General features: G+C 39.4%; 1 protein-coding gene across 1 annotated transcript in view; it reads right to left on the reverse strand.

Moving 5' to 3' along the window:
- Positions 1 to 330: 330 nt before the first annotated feature.
- Positions 331 to 26,093, reverse strand: part of LOC109917660 (dihydropyrimidinase-related protein 2-like) — a 32,611-nt gene continuing 6,848 nt past the window's right edge. Inside the window, exons 2-14 of the mRNA XM_048608985.1 lie at positions 23,721 to 23,809; positions 18,106 to 18,290; positions 16,814 to 16,984; positions 16,065 to 16,126; positions 15,877 to 15,957; positions 15,313 to 15,381; positions 13,828 to 13,948; positions 10,361 to 10,517; positions 9,872 to 10,013; positions 7,958 to 8,128; positions 4,750 to 4,929; positions 3,517 to 3,682; positions 331 to 2,337 (exon numbers count right to left, since the gene is read on the reverse strand). Of these exons, the coding sequence (XP_048464942.1) occupies positions 2,246 to 2,337; positions 3,517 to 3,682; positions 4,750 to 4,929; positions 7,958 to 8,128; positions 9,872 to 10,013; positions 10,361 to 10,517; positions 13,828 to 13,948; positions 15,313 to 15,381; positions 15,877 to 15,957; positions 16,065 to 16,126; positions 16,814 to 16,984; positions 18,106 to 18,290; positions 23,721 to 23,809 (1,686 nt within the window). The 3' untranslated portion in view covers positions 331 to 2,245. The remainder of the gene's footprint in view (positions 2,338 to 3,516; positions 3,683 to 4,749; positions 4,930 to 7,957; positions 8,129 to 9,871; positions 10,014 to 10,360; positions 10,518 to 13,827; positions 13,949 to 15,312; positions 15,382 to 15,876; positions 15,958 to 16,064; positions 16,127 to 16,813; positions 16,985 to 18,105; positions 18,291 to 23,720; positions 23,810 to 26,093) is intronic.

Here is a 26,093-nt window from a genome sequence, read left to right on the forward strand (position 1 = left end):
AAGGCATTCAGGGACAGGTTGAATCTTTATGTGGAATGTCTTCCCAATTGAGATTCAGAATAGATATTAATCAATCAATAAGTAAAATGGTTTTCAAGATGTCAATATATGAAAGACCATGAACATGTTTGAAAAATGATTTTCACAAAGCCTGCTCACATTGTCTGTAATTCAGAGACATGTGGAAAAAGACCGAAGAAACCAATTCCAAATACCTGGTCATTTAAATCAGACACTGAAATTGATTCAGTTATTTAAAACAATCTGATGATAAATAAATGGTGCAGTGTGCCCTGGTGTATGTACAAATGAAGAACAATGAGGCATTCATTTTCCATAACATTTTTATTTGATAAGGATGACCCATTAGATTGAAACAAGAATTTTCAGGCTTTTGTATGTTCTGTAAAATTCATTAGTAACTCTAACAGTGCTTTTTCAGACATCCGAAAGTTTTGGCTTTCTAATCAAATGTAGATAAACTATGGATGGTCATCAATGCTAGAATCCAGTTCAAAGCATTCTATTTCAACTTGAATTATCAGATTTAAGTGTAATACTGCGAAATAAGACAAATGTCTGTTTGAATTGAATGTAGTTAACTACATATATGATAGTAATTGATTAGGTTTTCCATAATCAGATTAAATTTGACTAAATCTGAGATGGTTTTGTAAAACATTGTTATTTCCATGCAACAGATCTAATCTGATCACTTCATTCAGCCAGTAAAGAGTTCAAAGGTTAATATTGCACTCTCTAGCCACCTAATACAAAAAGCTCCCATTTTTGTTACAGACTACTTTAGAATTACAGAGTCTGGTTCAGTTAAGATCAACCATTCTTCATAAATTTTAAAATTATAAAACAGCAAAGCTGCTAAAGTCATAATAGCAGAAATGAGCCAAAGTCAATTGAGAAAGAGTTAAAAATGAAGCCTGCACAACATATTAAACTATTCAAGCCTTCTCAAAAAGTTCAAGATACTCTAATGACATTCAAGCAAAAAACATATTAAACATACAAGACAACACCACTGCCATTTTAAGATATTACTATTTGGGGAGATTACAATTTGGGATTTTGTACAAAGTCCAATGTTTTGAAGTTCATGGCATTCTTGACTGTCACTAAGGCTAATAAAAAAGTGGAAAGCCTAACTTCTCCATTTAGTAAACTAGCTCATTGTTTTACGACAATTGCACTAGGATAAATGGCATTGAAATCCCGGTAAAGGGAAAGTTTTTAGAAGTAAACTTCGATAAATGAGCAGGACTATAGTCTCATCTTAAGCATAACTGTTTCCATTATACAGAGAAGCAATAGAAAGGGATGATGTACAAGAGGCAATTCAGATTTACTGGGGTTAAGTTTCATTTTTGCTGATTTGGTAGATCGCCCATACATTATAAAAGGCACCCAATTATCATTGCCATTGATTACAAGGGGTTAAAAAAAAGCTTACGTTTTATAACAGGCAGCAGAGCCACTTTGCTACTTTACTTGCCCAAGTGTTCAGGTGGAAATTACCTTCAGTACCCTTTACAGTTCAACTAGGTCACCATCACCAATACTTGACAAATATTCACGGCCTTACTTAAGATTAAACCTAAAAAAAAATGCACATTTGATGTGAGGAAAAATTATACTTTTTGGTTCACTAAAATGTACATCATGTTAATTGTTAAAAACTTTGAAAGGTTACCCTGTAAACAGTGCGATTATATGAAACACTAGACTGCACCACAGCAGCTTGAATTACAGTTGACATGTGACTGTAGAAAGTTATTAAAATACTTCAGAACCTCAATGCTTTTGAGATCAATGTATGTCTTACATTGTCTTAGACTGTCTGACTCCTGTGGTAATACGAAGTAAATTACACATTACTTTCAATATCACTATCATGCTTTCAAATGAAACACAAATACAACTTTACGTAGTCACAACGATGAAACAACAGTTGTCTCAATGCTTACACACTTCCCAATTAAGTCAAATATTAATATAAATTAGTGGGTTTTTTTATAATACAAAAACTGTACCTCTGAATTATCGGCAGATCAAAAAGTTTTCAAATGCATCATTTATCAGCTAAAGGCAGTGACTTCATGACCATCTTTGCAGCAAATACTGTACTGCACATAGCTGCTTGTGAGAATATATCTGAGCCTCGGATGACAAAACCTGCAGCAATATTAGGGCTCTGAGATTATCACTTTAATCAGGTCGTTCTGGTTGAAATTCAGCCCAGAGTTGTTATGTTCGAACGGCCACCAGGGGGTGCACTGATGCGCTGAGTGGGACGACGAGGAATGTGATCATCAGCCTGTGTCCCTACAACAGAAGAATAAAGCAAATTCAGACTGTCATGGAGGAGGGATGATTTTAATACTGCTGTCTTAAAACATTTATATGAAAGTTAATCCCCTGAAATCCACTTTAAACAGAACATATGATATAAATTAGGAGAGGTCAACCTCAAACTAGCACGGATAATATTTCAAATGGAATATTTTCCCATGTAATTCCAATATGCTCAGTCTTTCCACTGTTGCACACATTTTTGCTGTTTTCTCCAAGAGGTGTAATGCCCCACTCTGCCAGAAGAGGACACTTTAGAGTATTCTTCCAACTGAGAGGAAAGGGAAGTACAGACTCAAGGAATTTGATTTGTTTATGTAGTTTCTTTCTTCTCCTTAAGGCATTTTAAAGTACTTCATTCAAATGTAAAATAGGAAGAAACAGGTGCCAATTCACACACAGAAGGGTCATATAAAAAGCACTGTGCTCAGTAAGTAGAAAATCTGTTTCAAGGGTGAAGGTTTTTTGAAAAAATTAGCCAGCCCACCCGCTCTGGTCTCCTCTGAGCATGGCTGTAAGATCGTTTACAACCACCTCAATGGAAAGTTGGGCTTTTGTTTTACTGCCCTGTTATTGTGAGGTCCCTTTGGTCATTGCTTCATGCATATTACTCTCTTCAGCTGGACAAGGCCACATAGTCACCAAATGTCATATCATCTGGCGATAAAAGTTCTGTCACATTGCGACATGCTGTCTGTGAAACATGTGGAATGAAGGGTTTGATGGTGCTGTGATGACATCAAAATGCATTCGTCACCTGAAAAGTCAGAGTCATACCACACGGAAACAGACCCTTCGGTCCAACCTGTCCATGCTGAACATAATCCCAAACTAAACTAGTCCCACCTGCCTACTCCTGGCCCATATCCCTCCAAACCTTTCCTATGCACCTAGACAAGCGTGTTTTGAGATTCTTTTACAATTTTGATCACGTTTTGCACTTTCAACAGGACGATGATGATGGAGGGATGAATCCATGGAATGTACATTTTCAAATACATTCCAGCAACAATGTGACTTGCTTGCAAAGATGAACAGGCTACTTGAATCATTGACTTGCTAGCAACTCTGAACAGTGCGGGAGATCAACTTTGAGAACTAAAGTTGTACTTTAAACATTCTGTTAGAACTTAATGAAAAACTGTTTATTACCAGCCAGAGTGAATCCAGATTGGTGAAGGTTTCGTGGTGGTTGAATCGGTTGTTTAGCCGGAGACATTCTAGCTGATGGAATGGGTGTCATAGCTCTTGGAACCACAGTGACATCCTGGACAGGACCATCATAAATCCCCCTTGGAACACCTCGAATTTCAGCCAACTGCAAAAATGGAACTGATCTTTGAGGCTGCTCTGCTAATATACTTCACAAACGCAACGCCACATCAGACAATTTGCAAAGGCAAAATCTAGGTGGCATATTAGTGTAACCAATAATTCAGATTTTCATTTTGGCATTTAAGTGGGAAGTGTCTAACCATTCAAGAAAATTTGGTATTACAGTGGTTAATCCTGCAATAAGCTGATTAACATTTTGCTGATAACTGCTAACTTTTAAAGGGAATGTGTTCGAAATTTGTGTGTAAGAAGTGCTAGAATGAATCTCCATTGTTTATTTGGTTAGCCATAGGGAAAAAGATATCAGCTACTTAAAATATGCATGGAAAAGAACGGACATCCAGATTAATGTTTAGAAGCCGTATTCGTAAGATTAACAGCTACTGCAGTTACCATGCAAACAAATGATATGGAAATGTCCACCCTCATTGATGGTCACCAAACTGGATGCATTATCTCAGTAATTATTAGTCACATTCCTTGGCTTGGCAAAAATGTGAGCTTTCAGTTATAAACCAGGGCACCTAGGCTGAGAAAATTGGTCAGCATTCTCCAAACTAAAGCATGAGATCAGGTTAATATTATATTCTGTAAACAAATGAAGCTTAAAATTGGCATATCTGAAAGTTTCTGGAAAAGGAATTCCTTCACTGTATTAAATTTAAACAGAAATTTGAACTAAGATAACTTGCCCAAATCAAAATCAAAGAAAAACATATGACAGTTCTAAGTAGTGGGGAACTGTATTTATCCTGTCCAATGAGTATGTGCTCATCACACTACATGACATGTACAAAATGAAATGTAAAACAATTATACTGTTGTGTATTTTTGGATTGATGCTAAAAGGGAATGATTTAACCCCTCCTTATTGAATACTTGATTGTTAATCCAGGTCTCTGGATTATTAGGATCGTATCATAAGCAATACACTCTCATACCCAAAATGATCAAATGCGCAAAAGTTTTACAGAGCTATCCATTCTAAGTTTATATTTGCAATTAATTGTCCTGAAGTGGCAATACTAATGTAGAAATATTAACACATACCTTGCTTCTTGCTTTTATTCTTTTGTAAACATAGTCTGGGAATGTCTTCTTGGGAATGAAGCGCCCTGAGCCCTCTGTGGCATGAATTGTCCCATACTCGAGTACAATTTTACCTTGGCTTACAACAACAGAAGGAGCACCACGACATTCCATTCCTTCAAATATGTTGTATTCGATTGCCTAAGAGATACAATTCATAAGTGATACACAACTCATCAGACTGCAACCCGAGTGAAAATGCAACTAAACTCCCTTTAGCTGCACAAAAATGTTTTTCCATTTATTAGCAGGTTCTGAGTGCTCTTAGCAAGCTCCCATCTCCAACAGGCCTTGAGAAGGTGGAGGTGAATTGCAATCGCTGAAGGGAGCGCTCTTGACTTTCAAAACCAAACCACTCCCTTCTGAACGAAAGCACTGCGATCAATTCCTGCAGCAATGCAGCACGCCCACTAGCTCTGCAGCTGCAAAAAGAAACAGCAAGAAGCACCTCCTGACATTTGAATGCTGATGTCTTTAAAGAGCACTGCTCGAGTTCCCTCAAGCCCCCGAACGCAAACTTAGCTGGAGTGTGTGTGTGTTTAAAGCGGGTGGTAACAGGACCAGTAAGGTCCAAAATGATAGGTCAGGTCTCATATCAGTGTAACCTGCTGACTCGTTATAATCTATGCTCTCTACATGCATCCAGAAAACATGCACACGAGCAAACTTCAAAACATAGCAATTGGTGTAACAGTGTAGCAAATTGGTGGAAGCAGAGACCATGCCATTTTCTCATCAGCCAATTCCTCAATAGCATTGAACTCAGTGGTCCCAGAGAGCCAAATTTTGAAGAGATTCTACCAAGTCTGTGACCTTTGGTCACACAGATGTGTTTTCAGCATTCCTGTTTTAATTTCAGATTTCCAGTCTTTTGATTCTTTTCTCTTTGCTGCAATTACCGACTGCTGAGGTAGAAATGCTAGTTTCCCTGGGCTCAACAATTGTTGCATTTTGCTATACTTGGTGTACCACCCTGAATTGTATTCAAAATACTGCTCCCAAAGCAATCTATATAATATACTGAGAGGAAACAAATCTTGTATCCAAATGCTATCCCTAAAGAACTAACAGATATACTCAAAACATCAAATGAGGAACCTGTCTTCCCATCAAATATACTGCATTCACCTCCTTAAATTATATCTGAGTTAATACAAAATAATTGCAAATTAAAGACAGCTACAGTACCCTTTCACCATGTTAGTGCATGGCCCAGTGAGAGAAGAACATCCTCAAGTGTGCATTAGTCAAAATGCCAGGAAACGTACTGTCATTTTTCTGGCTTATGGTTTTGATGACACATTGTGCGTCATTTTGTGACATCCAATATCATGTCATATTCATTAGTTTCAAGATACAACCTCTGTTCAAAGTGGACAATGTGACCTTTTTGTCATTTCTAGATGGATAAGGATTACCTGACATGCTTTTGAAAATCATTAAAATGTTAAATGACTATGGGCAATAGATCTTCATTTGAAGACAATAAAAATGTGAAACTACTTGTGAATTTGCACTTCCTATTACTTGGTTATTAACCAAAGCTCAAATTCAATGGTTCCACACTTCCCCTGCCCCAGACTCACTGTTTGCAAACCCGAAACTTAACAAAAAGATGTGTGGAGAAACCAATGCATCGCAAGCAGGTGTGTACAGCCAACATCCATCCCTCATTGTCCGCAATTGTGTGTGGACAGTGGCGGTAATGATCATGCGGTTACATGATCAAAACACAATTCAGAAAGCAAATATTATAACCCCAACAACCAGCCAGAGGGATTCCCTCTGATTTCTTTACTGTTCTCTTCTTCAATAAGACAAGTTAGTCTGGAAACCAACAGGACACAAGATGACAGAACCCTGCTTAACAATCAGTCAATCAAGGCTGTGAGGCAGAAGCTAATTTGTTCCCATCTGCAAAAAATCTTTTCACTTTTTCTATAAAAACTCAGCCACAACTTTGGCTGAAAGCCCAGAGACTTCCAAATTCTACTTATCTGTAAAGAAACACTTGGGAAGACCTTATTCATCCTGAAACAAATTCATATTAAAGAATTAATTTAATCTTGTGATGCATTTTCTTAGTATTCCATTAACAATGTGAATATTTTGTTGTGTTTACGTTCTGGGTAAGAGTAAATGTCAATTGTTTCTTCTCATTTAAACATCACAAAGAATGTGTCATGTCTATTATTAAAAGTCACAACAGTCAAAGGGAGTTTAATAACACTCCTTCCAAAAATGTACTTGTTGCAAAAGCTGAGAGATGAGGGAGAAAAGGAAAAGATATGCTGCTATCACCTCTCCCTATCCCAATTAGTGAAACTACTCCCAAACCTCTGGGAAAACACAAATCCTTAAATGAGAAAAATGAAAGCACAGTCAGATTGCCAAAATGCCAAGAAGTAACACTCTCATCACATGGCCTTTTAATCAACTGGATCTGAACAGCTTCCAGCAACATTGAAACATATAAACTGGGTTTTGGGTTCAATACCCTCAGTTGTCACGGATATTAACTTTCTTCTGAAATACACGGCAGAGTTGAATTTCTGAACTGATCCTAAAGTTGCAACAGCACTTTCATTCTGAAGAGGAAAACTATGTTGTACCAATAGAAAAGCAAGAATAAAACTGGCCATTAGAAACCATCAACTGGCCAAGATGAATGTGTTTGTAGATGTCCTAAGGAAATGTTAATTTAAGATCATAAATCTTTGTTAATGAATAGCTCTCCTCAATGGCTAAGGTGATCAGCAATTAGGGCTTGGCAACTGATTTGAGTTCTAGCAACAAACAAATTACAAATTCCATTGATTTAAAATGATCTGAAATTAAAACAGGAATGCTGAAAACACATCTGTGTGACCAAAGGTCACAGACTTGGTAGAATCTCTTCAAAATTTGGCTCTCTGGGACCACTGAGTTCAATGCTATTGAGGAATTGGCTGATGAGAAAATGGCATGGTCTCTGCTTCCACCAATTTGCTACACTGTTACACCAGTTGCTATGTTTTGAAGTTTGCTCGTGTGCATGTTTTCTGGATGCATGTAGAGAGCATAGATTATAACAAGTCAGCAGGTTACACTGATATGAGACCTGACCTATCATTTTGGACCAAGCGATAGCCAGTAAATACAGGATTAATTAGGAAACTATTAGAATTACCAGATTGTGTGTCTTTGCTGAAATGATTTTGACAGCTTCTGGATCCCAGATGACTAAATCAGCGTCAGAGCCAACAGCAATTCGTCCCTTTCTTGGGTACAGATTGAAGATCTTTGCAGCATTTGTACTTGTAACTGCTACAAACTCATTCTCATTCATCTTTCCTGTAGCCTAGAATACAAAAATTATAAAAAAAACACAGGGGTTATGTTGTCTGAACACAAGTCTCCAGTTATTTGGTATGCTGCATTTTCTTCATACCCTTCTAGTGAAATATATCCAGAAACCAGTCTCAATTTGTGATCATTTAAAAATCTCCTTTCCTTGGAATATTGCATGGGAAGAATTATTTTCTGGCTAAACAATGGGAAAACCAAAGTCTTTGTCTTTGGTCCCCAACTTTAACTCCATTCCCTAGCCATTGACTCCATCCTTCTCTTTGGTAACTGTCCAAGGGTAAACTAGGCAATTTGCAACCTTGGTGTTGTATTTGACTGCCAAGATCAACTTCTGAACACCATATCTATTCCATCACCAAGATCACTCAGTATCACTTCTGTAACGTAGACCCACTCCACTCCTGTTTCAGTTAATCTGCTGTTGAAATGGTCCAGCACGCCTCTGCAATCTTTAAACATGAGTATTTCAATGCTCCCCTGGCCAGCCTCCAATCTTTGATCTTTCATAAATGTGAGTTTGTCGAAAAACCTTGCTACTCATAGCCTACACTGCACCAACTCCTGATCACCCATTGCTCTCAACTTAGCTGACCTATACTGACTTCCAGTGGGGTAACTCCTCAATTTTAAATATCTCATTATTGCTTTCAAATTCCTCCGTGGAATCACCCTTCCTTATCTCAGTAACATCCCCCAGCCTTCCAAGATCCCTTTGCACTTTTCCAGAGCTGCCTCTTGAGCATTCTCAGTTCTTAATCAGACCACTGTTAATGGGACTTGCCATCAGCTGTCTGAGCCCATACTCCCTCTGGGATTCCCTCTGATTTCTTTACTGTTCTCTTCTTCAATAAGGCAGCTTAAATTACACTTCTTTGACCAAGCTTTTGGTCACAAGTCCTATTATTGGCTTATTTGGCACAGTGACAAATTAAGTCTGATCATTGCTCCTGTGAAGTACCTTGGGATGCTTTCTCATATGAAAGATGCTACATAAATAAAATTCATTGCTACTGTACTTGTGTGTTTAAATTGTTCTAACAGGTAAGAGAGCCAGAGAATTTCTAAGGTCCTGTGTCAACAGGGTAGGCCAAGTGGAAATTCCAGAATTGAGAGTTTTGCATGTTAGCCATGGTCTATAAACCTTCATTAATCTACCTTGCAAGGCAGAGTAGAGTATCCCAGGTACCAGGTGAAACAAAGGATTCTTTCCAAAAATAAAATCTCTTTGATGCTTATGGAACCCCTCCAAATATCGATCCCTTGTGGGATCGACAGATTACTCTAGCATGGTTTTAAGGACATTAATGGGCCCCAGGGGGAATATCCCCAGATCTCAAATGCCTGACTGAGGTCATCCTCCATTGGTGTAAAGAAGGAATTTCACCAGGAAGCCAAGGACTGCCCCTCAGTACGCTTCCTTGATAAAGGATATGTATATGGAAAATATGTCCATCAACCATCCCTGCCTCACTTTCCCCTAACAAACCTCAGCCAAATTGACAGGTCTGGTCTGGTCTGATTAAGAAGGAATACCAGTATTGTAAGTACTCGTGTCCGCTCCATTCCCAGAAATTTTGGATCTCAGTATCAGTCATTTCAGACTCCAGTTATATTTGGGAGCATTTTGGTGTTCAACTACAGTAAAACTGTGATCTATTGCCATTAACAATATTTCGTAAAAAAAAGAGAAGTACAACAGCAGTCTACAGCAATTAGTTTTATAAGATTAACATACCACAGCCTTATCCCAAATAATTGTCATCCTTTCTTCAATACCATTAACTCCTTCCGGGATCAGTCTGAAGTCGTCTTTTCCAACTGCTTTCTGTGCAGTAGTAAAGGCACAATGAGCGCTGCCAGTAACCTGCAGATCGCCGCTGTATTTAAAAATAAACCAGACCCGTGTGTCAGAACGAACAGAACCAATTCGCCATCATGATTCCAAAGGGACCCTTATACTTTTTGTAATGAACTCTAATAACATAAAAATGTGTTAACAATTTCACTACAGTTAGTTTCCAAAGGAAACCCTTCCCAATGAGCTGCTGTCCTGAATGCTTATCCAATAAACAATTAAAGCATAGATTGCACAATTTGATTTCTGTCTCATGTTGTATTCTTTCACCGATCATTGGCTTTACAATCGTCCATTATTACCTTCTACAGTACGATCAGCCTTTCTAAAATATTAAATAGGAAATATTTGTGAATGGTGAGTCCATACCAGGAGAGGAGAGAATTTAGGTAATCGGGGGTAGACGTATCAACGCTGAGTGGAGGAGAAGTGACAAAGGCTGCAGCTTTAGCCCAGTTTTTACTCCAGTAGTGGGATCCATCAGTCCCAAGACTTGCTGTGACAGGCTCTCCATATACCACTGCACCTGTCAAAACCACACAAAGAACTGACTAGTACTACGACCAAAACAGGTTCATTAGGTCATAATTCTTAAAAGTTTTCTATTTCATTTGTTAGTGGCGCAGCTTGTAGAAACAAAATGGTTTAACTTAAATGGCTTATTGAAAAAATAGAAATCCAACAAAACATAGACAAATATTTAAGTAAAAGTGAATTTCTTTCAACATTCTAAAAAGACACATTTAAATGATCAAAGCAGACACTGTGTAGGTGATCAGTTAATCCAGTTATGCCCATCATAAGGCAGAACATCATTCTCTCTCCTCAATTGTCTCAGATGTACTGACTGAGAGCAGTTTCTTGTAGCATTGTGAATGCCATAGATCATCCCAGGTATATTGCTTTTCTTGTGAGCATATCATGCTCCTCCTGCAGAATTACTTCAAATCTCAAAATTATAATGTTGGAAGAAGTTTTTTTTTCAACAAAGCAGTTGTTTTCAATGCAACATTATGTTTTAAATCACAGAACAGCTGAAGATAATCAAAAGTTTGGGCTTTTCTTGGAAGCAAAGCCAAACCTGAATTAGATCACGGGACACTTACCAATGCTATTGAGTAAAGGCTGGCATCAACCTATTTTCCTAATCAACGTGTTACACACCTCTGGAGCAGGTAGACTTGAACGCAGGCCCCCCGGTCCATGGGTAGGGACACTACCACTGTGCCACAAGAGGGCCCCAAAGGTTGGCATTAATTATAACTATCAGAATTACTTCTTACAACCTTTAACTAGAGCAATAAATCACAGGAATTCAGAAAGCAGTAAACCTGAGAAATATTCTAATTAGTCTGAAATTGTCTTCAGACCAATGGTATACCCTGACGGAATTCCAGCAACAAATCTGGTATAAAAACAGAACAGGCCCTTGTAATATTTGCTTTCTGCCCAAATAGCTGTGGGGGCAGAGCAAGGGCCATGAACCTGTGCCAGGGGTCAGGAAGATCTGTCTACTTTCTTGAAGTTTGACATGTAAACGACGATTCATGTGTTTCAACCAAATCACCTACTCTTCTGTAAGGTGGGGCAAAAATCCCCATCAGTTTATGGATATACCTCGGACTAAAACCCTCTGAAGATGCAAGTTTGTGGATATTACATTGGGCTAAAATTCACTGAACTTTTGGACTCAAGAACCCACGGCCCTCAACCGAACTAGGAGAAGGCTGGTTGGGACAGATTGGATAATATGCAAGCCCAGGGGTGGATGTCTGGAACAGGGGTGAGCCTGCAAAACTGAAAGACCCCCCCACCATTCACGCCCCAGCTTAAAACAAAGGAAGCCAGACTGCAGGAAGCAAACAACTTCAGGCCTTCTGGGACCTACAGAGGTACAAAGCCATTCAATTTCCAACCAGTGCTCAGGCACAGAAATACCAAACATTCCACACCATTGCGCTACATGTAAACCTGTTTCACCACTGGACGCAAGAACATTTAAACTACTATTCAAAACTTAACGAACACCCATCCATGGGAAATACTGGACATTCCAAACCATCGAAACCATTCAACTTAATCAAAAAGCCATTCACACCTCCTCCAATGATCAAGAAGCTCATTCAGCCCCAAGAAGAGGAACAATAGTTGAAACCAGATTTGGCAGGAGATAAGGCGGCCTGCAGTTGGGTATATCCCAATCCCAGCATTGTGCACTGAAATATCAGCAACGCGCTCCAATTCCAACTAGGTGTATGCTCTGAGGTGGGGTCTGTGTGAGCAGTTTGCAAGAGGGGTTCGAGGGTCCGAACAAGAAGCAGGCCCCACATGCGAAGGAGTCCTTGAGCCAAAGCCGCGAGGAAGGGAAAGGAGATCGGTCAGACTTACCGGATCGAGAGAAAAGTTCCTGCAGACGCCTCGGAGTCAAGGACTCTGCGAACCCTCCACACCGAGAGCAACCCTCGCAGCCACCAAATACCATCAACTAACCACGAGCTTCCACTTGACGCCTGGAGGCGACCGAAAGCATCCGGAGACATAAGACACCGACCGGGGCAATACCAGCAACATCCATCACCATCCAAGATAATGACCTGCTCGCAATGACCACCAACAAAGAAACCCAAGGTACTCACCTGTCAGGTCCAACGCACCTAACTACATCAGCGGAAACCCACCAGACTGAGTTATTAGCACTCACAGTCCACTACGGAGCCCCAGCAATGGCAAGAGACTATGGACAACAGCAAGTCGAAATCGCATTCCATTCTAGGAGTGAGCCTAAGGTCATCGAGACCCTTGAACCAGCTTGGCTAGTCTAAGATAGGGGAAGGTGGGGCTTGGGGGCAAACGATGTAGGGCACCCCTAAGGGAGGGAAGCAGGGTAGGACCTCAGGTTAGCAGGTAATTTCTCTCTCTCTTCCCCCGTCTCTGTCAGCCGTTACGTAACGACCATTCTCTGTAACTATTAGACCAACTGTATCAAGTCTTGGCTGCTAGGCCTGACTGGGGGTCAAGTTAACTGTGAAATAGGTCTCAGTCAGTAATAGTCAGGTTTGATATTCACTTTCCAGTTTTCCTGTAAATATATTCAATTTGCTTGTTTTTCAATAAAATCGGAGTTTTCTTTGCCTCTGAAGCATCTGCCTCCTGTGTTTGTCATGACACCACATTCCACAACATGAGGCCAGTGTCAGAACCAGGGAGCTGGTGAACAATAAACCAGACAGCACTCCGTACATTTCTAAGCTCCAGCAGACACAAGCGCAGCTTATCCAACATTTACTCATTGGACAGCCCACCCATTACCGGTAATAGGCTGGTAAACTTTCTGTAAACTGCTTCCTCAAAACAAGGACAGCAATAGTACATACAACATTCCAGATGTCATCTCACCGGTATTCTGTATATTTGCAAGATAACCTCCTAACTTTTGTATTCGATTCCCCTCACAATAAAACAAGAACATTTTATTAGCTTTCCTGTTTACTTGTAGTATGTGCATTAGGACACCCAGATTCCTCTGCATCCTGAGCTTTGCAATCTCTCACCGTTTAGGTAATATACTTATTTTTCATTCTTCCTGCCAAAATGGACAAGTTCACACTTTACCACATCATGCTCCATTTGCCAGATCTTTGCCCACAATGAAAATATTGACATCCCCTCGTAGCTTCCTTATGTTCTCTTCACAACTTACATGTTCAGAAACCATACTTTCAGTTCCTTCAGCCAATGCATGCATACAAATTGTTAAAATGTGAGGGCTCAGCACTGATCCCTGTGGCTCACCATTCATTACATCTTGTCAAGCAGAAACGTAATTTGCTGTTTACCTTTCTTCCGAGCTTGTGCAATGATATCTGCAGCACTCTTGCTCATGACTTTGGTGATATACAAAGGGCAGTTGGCTTGGCTTGCAATGGTGATTGCACGATACACTGCTTCAGCCTCAACCTTGAAGAAATGTTTTTATTTGTTTTATGCTCAACTGAAAAATGTCTGCACCATGCCCTCCTCCCACCTACATGTTAAGCAGATTAAAAGAAGCACCATCCTTCTTTCTAAATTCTCCACTCTTTCAGAGTTCATTAGAAAGAACACACACATTCCCTATTTACAGCTCGCTCATTGGTACAATTTTAAAGATGTTCACATGTCAAAAATTAAAGATTCAAAAATTTAAAGATGTTTGCTATATCAACATGTTTAAAATTTTAGTTTTTTTTACATTTAAGAATTTTGAATATACAGCAATGTATTTGAACACTGAGAAAATCAATGATTAGATTCCAAACAATGTTAACTCTTGTGTAGTAAAAAAAAGACATTCCAAAAGTGAGATATGGATCTGAAAACACACTAATCATCCTTCATTTTTGATATTAATAAAGAAACAGTATTTTTCAGTATTCTGTTTCAATTTTAAGCTTCTTTAAAGATCTCCATGTGCACTCCCAGACAAAATGACAAGTCACTTGCTCCTAATCTATTGGCACTACAATATAGTAAATAGATCATTGACTTCCTGCGCAGCAGCATTTGGTTACCACTCTACTGTCCTCTGTGAATACCTACTTTCAGCTTTCAATACAGCGATGGCTCTAGAAATAATTTTGTAAACCCAGATAAGTAAAGTTGAGATGATAAGCCACACCTCACCCAACCCTGATTGGTAGGTGGCAGAGACGGGAGGTGAGGTGTAAAAATTGGGTTCACCGGGTCAGAGTGTCAAGCACCTCACACATCATCCCTGAATTTTATAAGTACCTGGGTGGTGTCAGGTGGCTAGCCCACCAAAGAGCTGATGGAATCATTTAATAGCCTCTTCCCTCTGCACTGGTATTTTACCAGTGGCAAGAATTGGCCTGAAAATCACACGTATCCTAGTGCACCGACTATAGGTTTGGGGGAAAACACAGTCCCTTCTGTTTGGGGACTCTGTACCCTACATAGGATGTGTACAGTGGGAAAGGCCAACCCCCTCCCGTCGATCAGTCACCTCCCTGTTTGGGGCCTACTTGACAGGCTGTAGTTAATTGATTCCCATTACCTGCTTCTCCAGCCTCCAGGTGTGGCAAAAGCCATGACCTCAGGCTAAAAATTGCATGACAACTGTAAAACCAGATTATGGCTCACCTGTCCCTACCCCTGATGTTCCCAGAGCAGGGTCACCATTTCCCTATTCAATTCTGGACCATAATTCAGTTGCTTGTCCCACTACATTTGCATGGCTTTCAGCATTAGCTACATGTTTCTTGAATTAGTGAACACAATCTCCCAATACAATCATTTCTAAATGTGGCAGAAAATTGTGTTACCTCTTCTGGCCGACTAAGAACATGTCCCTCTGGTCCAGTAATTCCAAGCTCCAACATTCGTTTCTGCTCCTGAAAACAGATGGAAGCATTAAAATTACAAACAGCAGTGCTTTTGGTGCTATAAAAGAAATGATGATCTTGACACACTTTACAACATTGGTTGTAAAGCTACAGAAAAATTTACATGAATGGTTCAGGGTTGAGGAAAGCTAGTTATGAAGAACGATTTAGAAAATTTAGAACTAGTGATTAAAGAAAAAGTGTTTATGCAGTCTGCTAATGATACTAATGTCATAGAGATGCAATTGCATCCATTTCAACCTCTTCTAGTAAGAATTGTAGGGTCCTGAAACCAAATCCTGAGTGAATGTTGAGCTTTGTTAAGCCATGCCAAATGTGTGTATGGAGACTGGGGAGGAAGGCATGGGAAATTTAAGAACAGTTATGAGATACTGTAGTTTCAAAAAGCAAAATTCATTGCTGAATTTTTGAAGACTGCATTTATTAACTTAGATAACCTTCCAATGATTCAGCTTCGGATTGATCGTCAAATTCTAATTTTACCTCCTGAATGATATCTCCATTTTCGGCATGCACCTGTGCTATAGCACCCAGATCTCGGATAATGCTGAAGATTTCATATATCTGTCACAGAAAAGAGCAGGTAGTTGACATTGGTACTGTAGGAAGCATCCTTAGCCAAGCAGAAATAGATGTCAGGGCTAATAGTTTAAGCGTCTCTGAAGCATTACCTGTGCGTCGCTGCACTGGTATTGGTCTTTGTAAGCCATGAATACGAGAAATGAATTTATACCTAGGTCAACAGAAAATAGTGAAAATGCTGTATACTATGCAGAAGTTATAAGTTGCAGTCAGCCTTTGCTTTCAATATATCGTCACTGAAAACATTTTCACATCAGTGTTTCCATTACTCAGGCTGGATTTTCAAATTAGTGTAGGGTTTGTACAATTTCTAAATTGCAGTCACAGAGCTTGTCTCAAGATCCCAATTCTTCTCAGACAATTTGAAATTATTAAAAAGCTGGTTGAGTGTGAGAATACATCACAATTAAGAGCTCATTTAGCTTCTTAAGGAACTTGTTAAGGTGCCAGCGTGATGGGGTCTGTGATTTTTAAAGGTTTCTTTGCCAAACCTGAACAGCCTGGAGCACACTGGTGCCCAGTTGCAGGATTCACTTCAGGACATCAGAATGTTTTGCTTCTTTAGTGTAGAACTGAAGTTTCATGAACCATGCTGTGTTGTTTTGATCGCTGTACTTTCACATTGCGTTCATGGGCACTGAGCCCACCTCCTGCCCGATTATATTCAGAAAAAGCACTGCAACAGTAACACAGTTCAGGCTTGGGGAAAGAGAAAAAATAATCAGTCTAGAATGAAAATTCATCTGTAAGTTCTAACGAGGTGAGTTTCAAAACAATACCATTTTAGGTCAATCGATTAATCTCCATGCTGGAAATGGTTTAAAATATTGACATTTACCTTTGTCCTTGACCAAGGTTTCCATCTCTTCACGCAGAGCCTCATGCCAATGTGTAATATCTATATGTAAAGAGTAGTCACAACAGGACTTGCTGTCAGCCCATTCTCTCCACTGCTCATAGGCAGAAATAAGGCTTGATCCAGGTTCAGGTTCAGAAAGCACATGATCCACTACATTCGACGACAAAAATACAAAGGTATGCAGTTAATTTGAATGAGTCAGTACATTGTATCTTAATCACGTAATTTCTCATTTGCTACATTTTCTCATTATCTTTTCCTGTGACTCAGTGTTTCCCAATGCAAGACCTATTCCATCGTGTGATTAGGATTGTCTGTAACATGAACATCTATACAGTTATGGCTATCATTTTTCTGACCAGCTTATGTACTCTAATTCCGTTAAATCAAAATGTTGTGTTAGTGGAGAGACTTCTTTGTGAAGTGCACCACCAGAGAGGGTGCATACGCTATGACCAGTTTTGTCCTAAAAAGATCCTGATTTGTATACTGAAAGCACCCTAGCACCTGGAACAGGCAAGCATTTTGGCCAAGTAGAAATGTTTGTCTCTAAAAACAGTCTTTATTCATTAATGGGATGAGGGCATCGCTCACGAGGCAGCATTTATTGCCCATCCCTAATTGCTCAGGGGGAGGTTAAGAGTCAACCACGTTGCTGTGGGTTTGGAGTCACATGTAGGCCAGACCAAGTAAGGATGGCAGTTTCCTTCCCTAAAGGACATTAGTGAACCAGATGGGTTTTTACAACAATTGACAATGGGTTCACAATCATTAGATTCTTAATTCCAGATATTTTATTGGATTCAAATTCCACCATCTACCGTGGCAGGATTTGAACCTGAATCCCGAGAATGTTATCTGGGTCTCTGGATTAACAGTCCAGCGATAATACCACTAGGCCATTGCCTCCCCTGGGGTGTTGTGCTTACAGCCAATATTAATGTGGCAGTAATTCGATTGAACCCACTTCAACTTACTGTGAGACGTTAATGTTGATTTTGCAAGTTAATATTGGTCCCTTGACGTTTGGGTCAATTGTTAGACAAGCAATTTCCTGTGTCAATTGTTAGACAAGCAATTTTCCTGTGACTCATTTTTTGCATGGTAATTATTCACTGGTTTCTCACCAATGAAAACACTAATAAGACTATTAGGCTAAATAATTTAAACGAACAGATGAAAATAAGATTCAATGTATTATATTTTGGATTATTTTTAAAAAAAAGCTTCTTGAATCAACTGCAGTGAGTAGAAAATTATTTGGTTCGTACTTATCATTGTGGTTCCCCCTGCCAGTGCTGCTTTTGTTCCTTGGTAGAAGTCATCAGCAGCGGTCATGCCCATGCATGGCATTTGCAAATGAGTGTGGACATCTATTCCACCAGGTATGACCATCTGTCCATTGGCTTCAATTGTCTTTACACCTCCAGGGACAATGAGATTATCTCCAAGTTGTCTAAGAAGTAATTACACAATGTGTTAGGCTTTTGACCATGCTGTACCAAAAGTAGCATTCATAAGTAGCAAGTACAGCCTTTCACAAAACCAATTTGATTTACAACATCAAGTCCTCATTCTTCCTAGCCTTCTAATAACTGTTTAATTTTCTGCCCCTGTGCCTTAGAAGGTAAAGTGTCAATTTAAATTGTTTTCTTCTTTGCCTTTTTCACTCATTTTTCCCCTAAACTTTTTCACCTTCATCCTTCTCAAAATCGTACAGTTAGAAGTTGTACCAATTTATGCAAACTCATGTATGAATGTAACAGTAAATAATTCTCTTCCTGTTTTCATCTGTCCTAATAACCACAGAGTTTTGTGACTTGCCGAGTTAGCTGAGAGCGAATCAGTGCAGAACAGAAATGAAAAATCAGCCATGAGAATACCAGTGCAAAAGAACCTTTACCATTGTATTGTCTGACAAGACAGAATCAAAATCTGATTTGCATTTGCTCATACTTGTCACAGTACATTGCCAGGTGAAAACAATTTTTATTTTACTTAACAGCAGGATATTGGGGGCAAAAAAATTGTTTCTGGGTGGATACGCCCTTGGAGACAAGGTTCTTCTACCCATCTTCCTGACCCTGTCCCATCCTCCTGAACTGGGCCTTATTAGTTATACAGGACAGACACCCAGATGAACTTCTGTTGTACTAAAGGAACCTGGAGCTATTTGCCAAGAAAATAATACATTTTGCAGTGGGGAGTTTGTTTATTGCAGTGATTTAAGGCATCAACGCATCGTAATGTCTTCATGATGCAACACTGACTTATCCACCGCTCTGTCAGCATCTGAGGTACCATTTTTAAAACTGTTAAAAAGATCACCACAAGAGACTTCTGTGATATTTTCTTTTAGGTCTCAGATAACACCAAGCCTTTTTAAAAGGTGTGGGCAGGGATGTGGAAGAGAGATACAAATGACCTGTCCCTGCAAATAGCTACTCAGTGGGTTTTCTGTCACTGTTTCAGAGTTATCACCTCTCCTTTCCTGACAGTCTTCAGTGGAAGCTGAGAAGGGGCAGGAGAGGTAAACAGATTGCCAGGCACAGTCTCCTAACTGTCACCTACATGAGGTAGGTAGGCAGCTAACCAAATTCTATTCTAGAGCAGGGCAAGAGAAATCAAGATTCTTGTAAGTGCTGGCAAGAATGAGGATGTGGCTTTAGGCCTCCTTACACCACTTATTGAGATTTTTAACTTTTGTTCATACAGCAGAAGAAATTCTAATCATAAGTCACTATTGCCTTTGATTTTCCATTGGCATGACTTAAAGAACAAAGAGAACAAAGAACAGTAGAGTACAGGAACAGGCCTTTTGGCCCAACAAGACTACATCTTTTACCTCTACGCGATCCGTATCCATCCATTCCCTGCCTATTCATGTATTTGTCAAGATGCCTCTTAAACATTGCTATTATGTATGCCTTCACCATCTCCTCTGACAATGTGTTCCAGACACTTACCACCCTCTGTGTAAAATGGCTGCCTGTCACAGCTTCTTTAAATATTTAGTTAAACCTATATCCCCCAGTAATTGACATTTCTTCCCCAGGAAAAGACTCAGACTATCCATTCTCCCCATGCCTCATAATTTTTGTAAACTTCTATCAGGTCATTCCTCATCCTTCGATGTTCAAATGAAGATAAAACAAGCTTGTCCAATCTCTCCTCACAGTTAGTACCTCTAAACAAAGCAATATCCTGGTAAATGGTTTCAGTAACTTCTCCAAAGCCTCCACATCTTTCTGCTACTGTGGTGACCAGAACTGTATACTATATCCTAAATGTGGCTTAACTATAGTCGAGATAGCTGTAACATGACTTGCCAATTTTTATACTCTATGCCCTGACTGATGAAAACAAGCATGCCATTTGACTTCTTGACCACTTTATCCAAATGTGTTACCACTTACAGGGAACTGTGGTTCTGTATGCCTAGATCCCTTTGTATGTTGATACTACTAAGAGTTCTGCTATTTACTATAGCTCCCTGCTGCATTAGATCTTCCAAAATGCATCACCTCGCATTTGTCAGGATTAAACTCCACTAGCCATTTCTCCGCCTAAGTCTCCAGCCTATCTATATCAAGCTGTATGCTCTGGCAATCCTCCTCATTATCCACAGCTCCCCAATCTTTGTGTCATCTGCAAACTTATTAATCAGGCTACCTATATTCTCCTCCAAATCATTTATATATATTACAAGCACCAGGGCTGCCAGCACTGATCCCTGCTGACACCACTGGTAACAGATCTCCAGTCTGAAAAACACCTTTCCACTGTTATTCTCAGCCAATTCTGTAACCATAGTACCAGCTCACTGTGGATTCCATGTGACTTTACCTTTTGTATCAGCATGCCATGACAGGCATCTCCCACCCTGCCCTATCAATTATCTTTGTCACTTCCTCAAAAAACTCAGTCAAGTTTGTGAGGCCTTCAATGCACAAAGCCAAGCTGTCTATCGCTAATAAGTCCATATATTTCCAAGTGTGAATAAATCCTATCCCTAAGAATTGTCTCCAATAATTTCCCTACCACTGAATTAAGGCTCACTGGCCTGCAATTTCCCAGATTATCCCTGTTGCCCTTCTTGAACAAAGGAGAAAAAATGGTTATTCTCAATTCCTCTGGGATTTCTTCCGTGAGCACAGAGGATATCAAGATTTCGTACAAGGCCCCAGCAATTTTCTCACCTGCCTCCCTCAGCATTCTGGGATAGATCCCATTAGGTCGTGGGGACTTGTCTACCTTAATACCTTTAAAAACATTCAACACCTCCTCCTTTTTACATAAAGACATGTCCCAGAATATCAACATACCCCTCCCAAGACTAACCATCCACTATGTCATTCTCCTTTGTGAATACTGATGCAAAGAATTCATTTAGGCCCTCACCTACCTCCTCCAGCTCAATTACTTTAAGTCTCTCCTTTGTCTTTGATTGGACCTGCCCTTTCCCTAGTTACCATCTTGCTCCTTATATATGTATAAAACACCTTGGGATTTTCCTTAATCTTGTTTGCCAAAGACATTTCATGGCCCCTTTAATTCTGGTGATACTTTAATTCAAGTATTAGTTACTTTAAAATATATGAGCTAACAATGGCATTCAAAAGAACTGACTGAGAAAAGGGCTTGCAAGTTTGAAGAACATACTTTTCTCATCATGTCAGATCAGAGGTAAAATGTGTTGAAATAGACTGCTATTCTTGACACTGGAGTTCAAGAAATTTGTAACATTAGGGCTTTAAGCATTAACGACATGTGCAATTATGCACAAGCTAATGACTAAATAGAGCACGCATTTAAGTTAGGAAACTTTTGACGAAGAAAGGCAATGTGTATTGTGGAAGTCCTGACTTAGTCCTACTTGACTAATGAAACACTTCAAAGGAGGCATCTGGTTCTTTTCCACTATAACAACTGAAGTGGGCAAGTACAAAGTCTCACTGCTGGAAGTCTTAATGCCAAGAAGTGTAAAATATACTGCCAAAACCTGGGGGGAGAAAAATGCAAGAGGAGACAAGCATGTTATTATAATCGTAGAGACAAAGCAAGATAAAGAAAGAGGTTTTTTGAACACAATGATAAACCATTAATTGTAACAGTCAATTGTGAGAAATGACATGCCAAGAAAGTCACTCCTCATTTTCACGAAGTAGCGAGTAATAAAAAAGAACGCTGAACATATTTTGGAAAATCAGGAACCTCCTGCAAAATAAAAGCAGCAACCCGGATCTAGATTTGTAGACAGGTGCATTATGTTGCAGTCCAGTTCAACAAAAGCTACTGGCAGCAGAAAATGGACATCGGACAGATGTGACCCTCATTCAGTTATTAGGTCTACATGGACAAACATATACACATTACAGTGATGAACTTCAAGAGGTAGCCCCTTATCATTTGAGCATATAATTGAATTAAGATTGTACTAAATCATTTTGATGTTTGTGATTTGTGGAATTGAAATAAAGTACCTACTTAGTGGGAGACACTAAATAAGTCTACAATAAGAGGAATCATTGTATATCTGTGCACTGATAGAAGTATTTCACATGTAAAAGAAACATACTTGCAAATACTATAGGTCATTTGTCTTCACGGGTCTTGAAATACTTTGGTCATTACAGTTTAGCTTCAGTCATCTGCAGCTAATCTGTCCAACATCAGCAGAAAAAAACAGAATATTCTGAGTAAAAGCCTAACCTCTCATTAGTGCTACTTCACTGCAATGTAGCTGAGGTCTAAATTCACTGGCTTGAGGAGCTGACAGTACAAAACTATCAATTATTTTGTTAATGCTCTGAATGTTGATTTGGGTTACATAGCAGTAATTTAAACACAACATAGCTTCTTAAATCTATTCAGGTATATGGCTACTGAAGGAACCTATGATTTCAAACATTTAGCCATCCTCCATTTGCATTGTTTGCTTGAACAGTAAGACTTAGGATTAAATGGTCTGGTTTTTTTTGGGAAAATGATGTGTTGAAGGACGACTTAAGAATATCAATATCTACTGATGGACATGTTATATTGATGGGGACCTGATATTCTCTGTTTATTTGTGTTACTGTAATGACCATTTCCCATTCAGGCAGAAAATGTAACCCAAATATAAAACAAAGAACTGGAAATCTGAAATAAAAGCAGAAGTTGATGGGAGAGAAAACAGAGTTGACGTTTAAAGTCTTCAGAAGGGCAACTGGACTCGAAACGTTAACTCTGCTTTGTTCCCCACAGATGCTGCCGTACCTGCCGAGTTTCTCCAGCAATTTCTGTCTTTATTTCAAAAAATGTAAGCCATACAGGCAATCTATTGCAGGCACCTTTGGATAGATTTCATTATTAATGTTATAATCACATGCACTTGCTAAAAATTGCCAATGTTTTGTTTAGGAGTGAAATGATGCAATTAGTTGGCAAACTGGCCATTCACTGTCAGGTCTGAATTGGTCTTAGAGAAAGAGGATGAAATGCTGAGGATAAGAATCTCACATCTGAACCAGTGATAACAAAACTCTGCATAAATCCTGGTATAATACACTAACTATTAATTGGCATGCAGTGTCCCAAATTTATAAATCCCACTGACAGAAACCACTGCGTTGAGACATAAAAGGTGCAGATGTACAGGAGGTACTATTTGAGACCATATCAGATCATGTCAGGAGTAAAATAAGTAATAATTAATTTAGCTACATTGATCTTGGAACTGAAAATACTTGAAACTGAAGTGAGTTACACACAAAAGATCTTATGATGGAAGGTAATCCCTACTTCAAGTCATTCTGTTTAACAATTTAGGACACCATATAGCAATTCACCTATCTGTTATTCTACGTACAGAAACAATTTTAAGTAATATTCTCAAACTTACTTTATAATCCCATCTTCCAAGTAAATATCAGCAAAAAATGACTGGTCATCGTTGACTATCTTTCCTCCTTTAATCAGTAAGCGATCGCTCTGGAAGGAATATTTAAATGATTAAACAGTTAAAGTGTGTTTATTTTAGTAGTGGATAAAGAAGAAAGACCATTGAAATATTAATATTGTGAGCTTACAATGCTCATTAAGCAGATTATTAGAGTAAGAGTATTATTATTCAGAATTCCTTTAATATTGCTATGTATATCATCACAGGGATTTGGTTAGCTTGGATGGCTGACTCGTGATGCAGTGTGATGCTAACAGCGTGGGCTCAATTTTCACATCCGCTGAGCTTAGCATGCAGGACTCCCCTTCTCAACCTCTTCCCTCACCTGAGGCACAGTGACCCTCAGGTTAAACCACCATCAGATGTCTCAGTCTAATGAGAGAGCAGCCCTATTGTCTGGTCAGACTATGGTGACTTTACGTTTGTACGTCTTTGTAAATGGTAACATCACTACGAAGATCATTTTCCTTTAATTTATTCACAGGATGTAGGCCCTGGTGGCTAAGCCAGCATTTATTGCACATCCCTAATTGCCCTCGAAAGGATGGTGGACAACTGCCTTCCTGAACCACTGCCGTCTATCTGGTTTCGGTAGACGCACAGTACTGTTAGGAAGTAAGTTCCAGGATTTGCGCCAGTAATAGGGAAGGAACAGCGATACAGTTGCAAATCAGACAGTGTATAGTTTGGAGGGAGACATGTAGTGTTCCCATGTGTCTGCTCCCTTTGTCCTTCCACAAGGTTGGGGTAATGGAAGATGTTGTTGAAGGAGGCTTGATGCGTTGCTGCAATGCATTTTGTATATGGTGCACACTGCTGCCAGTGTGTGTCAGTGGTGGAGAGAATGAATGTTTAAGTGGTTGATGTCAATCAACTGGGCTGCTACATCCAGGATGGTGTCAAGCTTTTAGGATGTTGTTGAAGTTGCACTCATCTGGGCAAGTGATGAGTATTGCATAACTCTCTTGACTTTTGTCATATAGATGATGGATTGGAGAGACAGGTGTGTTACACATCATCAAATTCCCAACCTCTAGCCTATTCTTACGGCCATAATGTTTATAGATATTTTTAAATCAAACTGTTCCTATGTCTTCTGGCCTAAATATATAGACACTTCCACTGCACCACGAGTGCAGTCCATAGTATTTATATGGCTCACCCAATTATGTTTCCAGTGAATGGTAACCCCCAGGATGTTGATAATGAGGGATTCAGCAATGATAATACAACTGAGTGTCAAGGGGAGATGGTCAGGTTCTGTCTAAGTGAAAATAGTCATTAACAGGCTCTTGTGAAGTGTGACTGTTACTTCCCACTAATCAGCCCAAGAATGAATGTTGTCCAAGTTTTCCTGTGTATGGACACTGAATGCTTCTGTATCTAAAGGGTCATAAACACTGAAATCATCAGCAAACATCCCTACTTCTGATCTTTTGATGGAAGGAAGGTCCTTAATTAAGGCTCTGAAGATGGTTGGACCTAGAAAATATCCTGAGGAACTCTTGAGCAATATCCTGGAGCTGAGATGATTCACCTCCTACAATCAATACCATCTTTCTTTATGCCAGGTATTACTCCAAACAGTGGAGAGGATATCCTCCATCTCCAATTCCTATTAATTTCATTTTTGTATAACCTTTGGAAAGACTTGTCTCTTAAAATTGGAACAGCAAAACAGGGATGGGTTTATCTTTGATAGACAATTTTAGGCTTATACATTTAAATTTCTCATCCTTTCATTTTTCTATTGATCTTCTAATTAATTTCTCAAAAACAGATAAAAACAATAACATGATAAGTTCAGATGCATTTTTTGGACCTTTAGAAGAACCACACAATAATGAAGATGAAACTATGTACCTTATCATCGGCACATGCATACTTTTGTAGTACAGGTGCCATTGCACAATGGGTAAATGAGGCTGTCACCCTGTACACAGCAAAGTTCCACAAACAGAAAATAAATGAATAAAAAATGTAAAACTTGAAGGAACTACGGATGCTGGAAATCAAAAACAAAAGCTGAATCAGAACTGAAGAAGGGTCACTGGACCTGAAACACCTCCACAGATGCTACCTGACCTACTGAGTTTCTCTAGCTATTTACATTTTTTTTTTATTCACAAACAAAAAGAGTTTTTAATGGTTTTCACTGAGGAAGGAAAACTGACCAGGACAGTAGAGAAGTAGGAACTGCAGATGCTGGAGAATCTGAGATGACAAGGTGTAGAGCTAGATGAACACAGCAGGCCAAGCAGCATCAGAGGAGCAGGAAAGCTGACGTTTCGGGCCTAGACCCTTCTTCAGAAA

Source organism: Rhincodon typus, chromosome 20 (genome assembly GCF_021869965.1).
Source record: "Rhincodon typus isolate 14 chromosome 20, sRhiTyp1.1, whole genome shotgun sequence".
NCBI lineage: Eukaryota > Metazoa > Chordata > Chondrichthyes > Orectolobiformes > Rhincodontidae > Rhincodon > Rhincodon typus.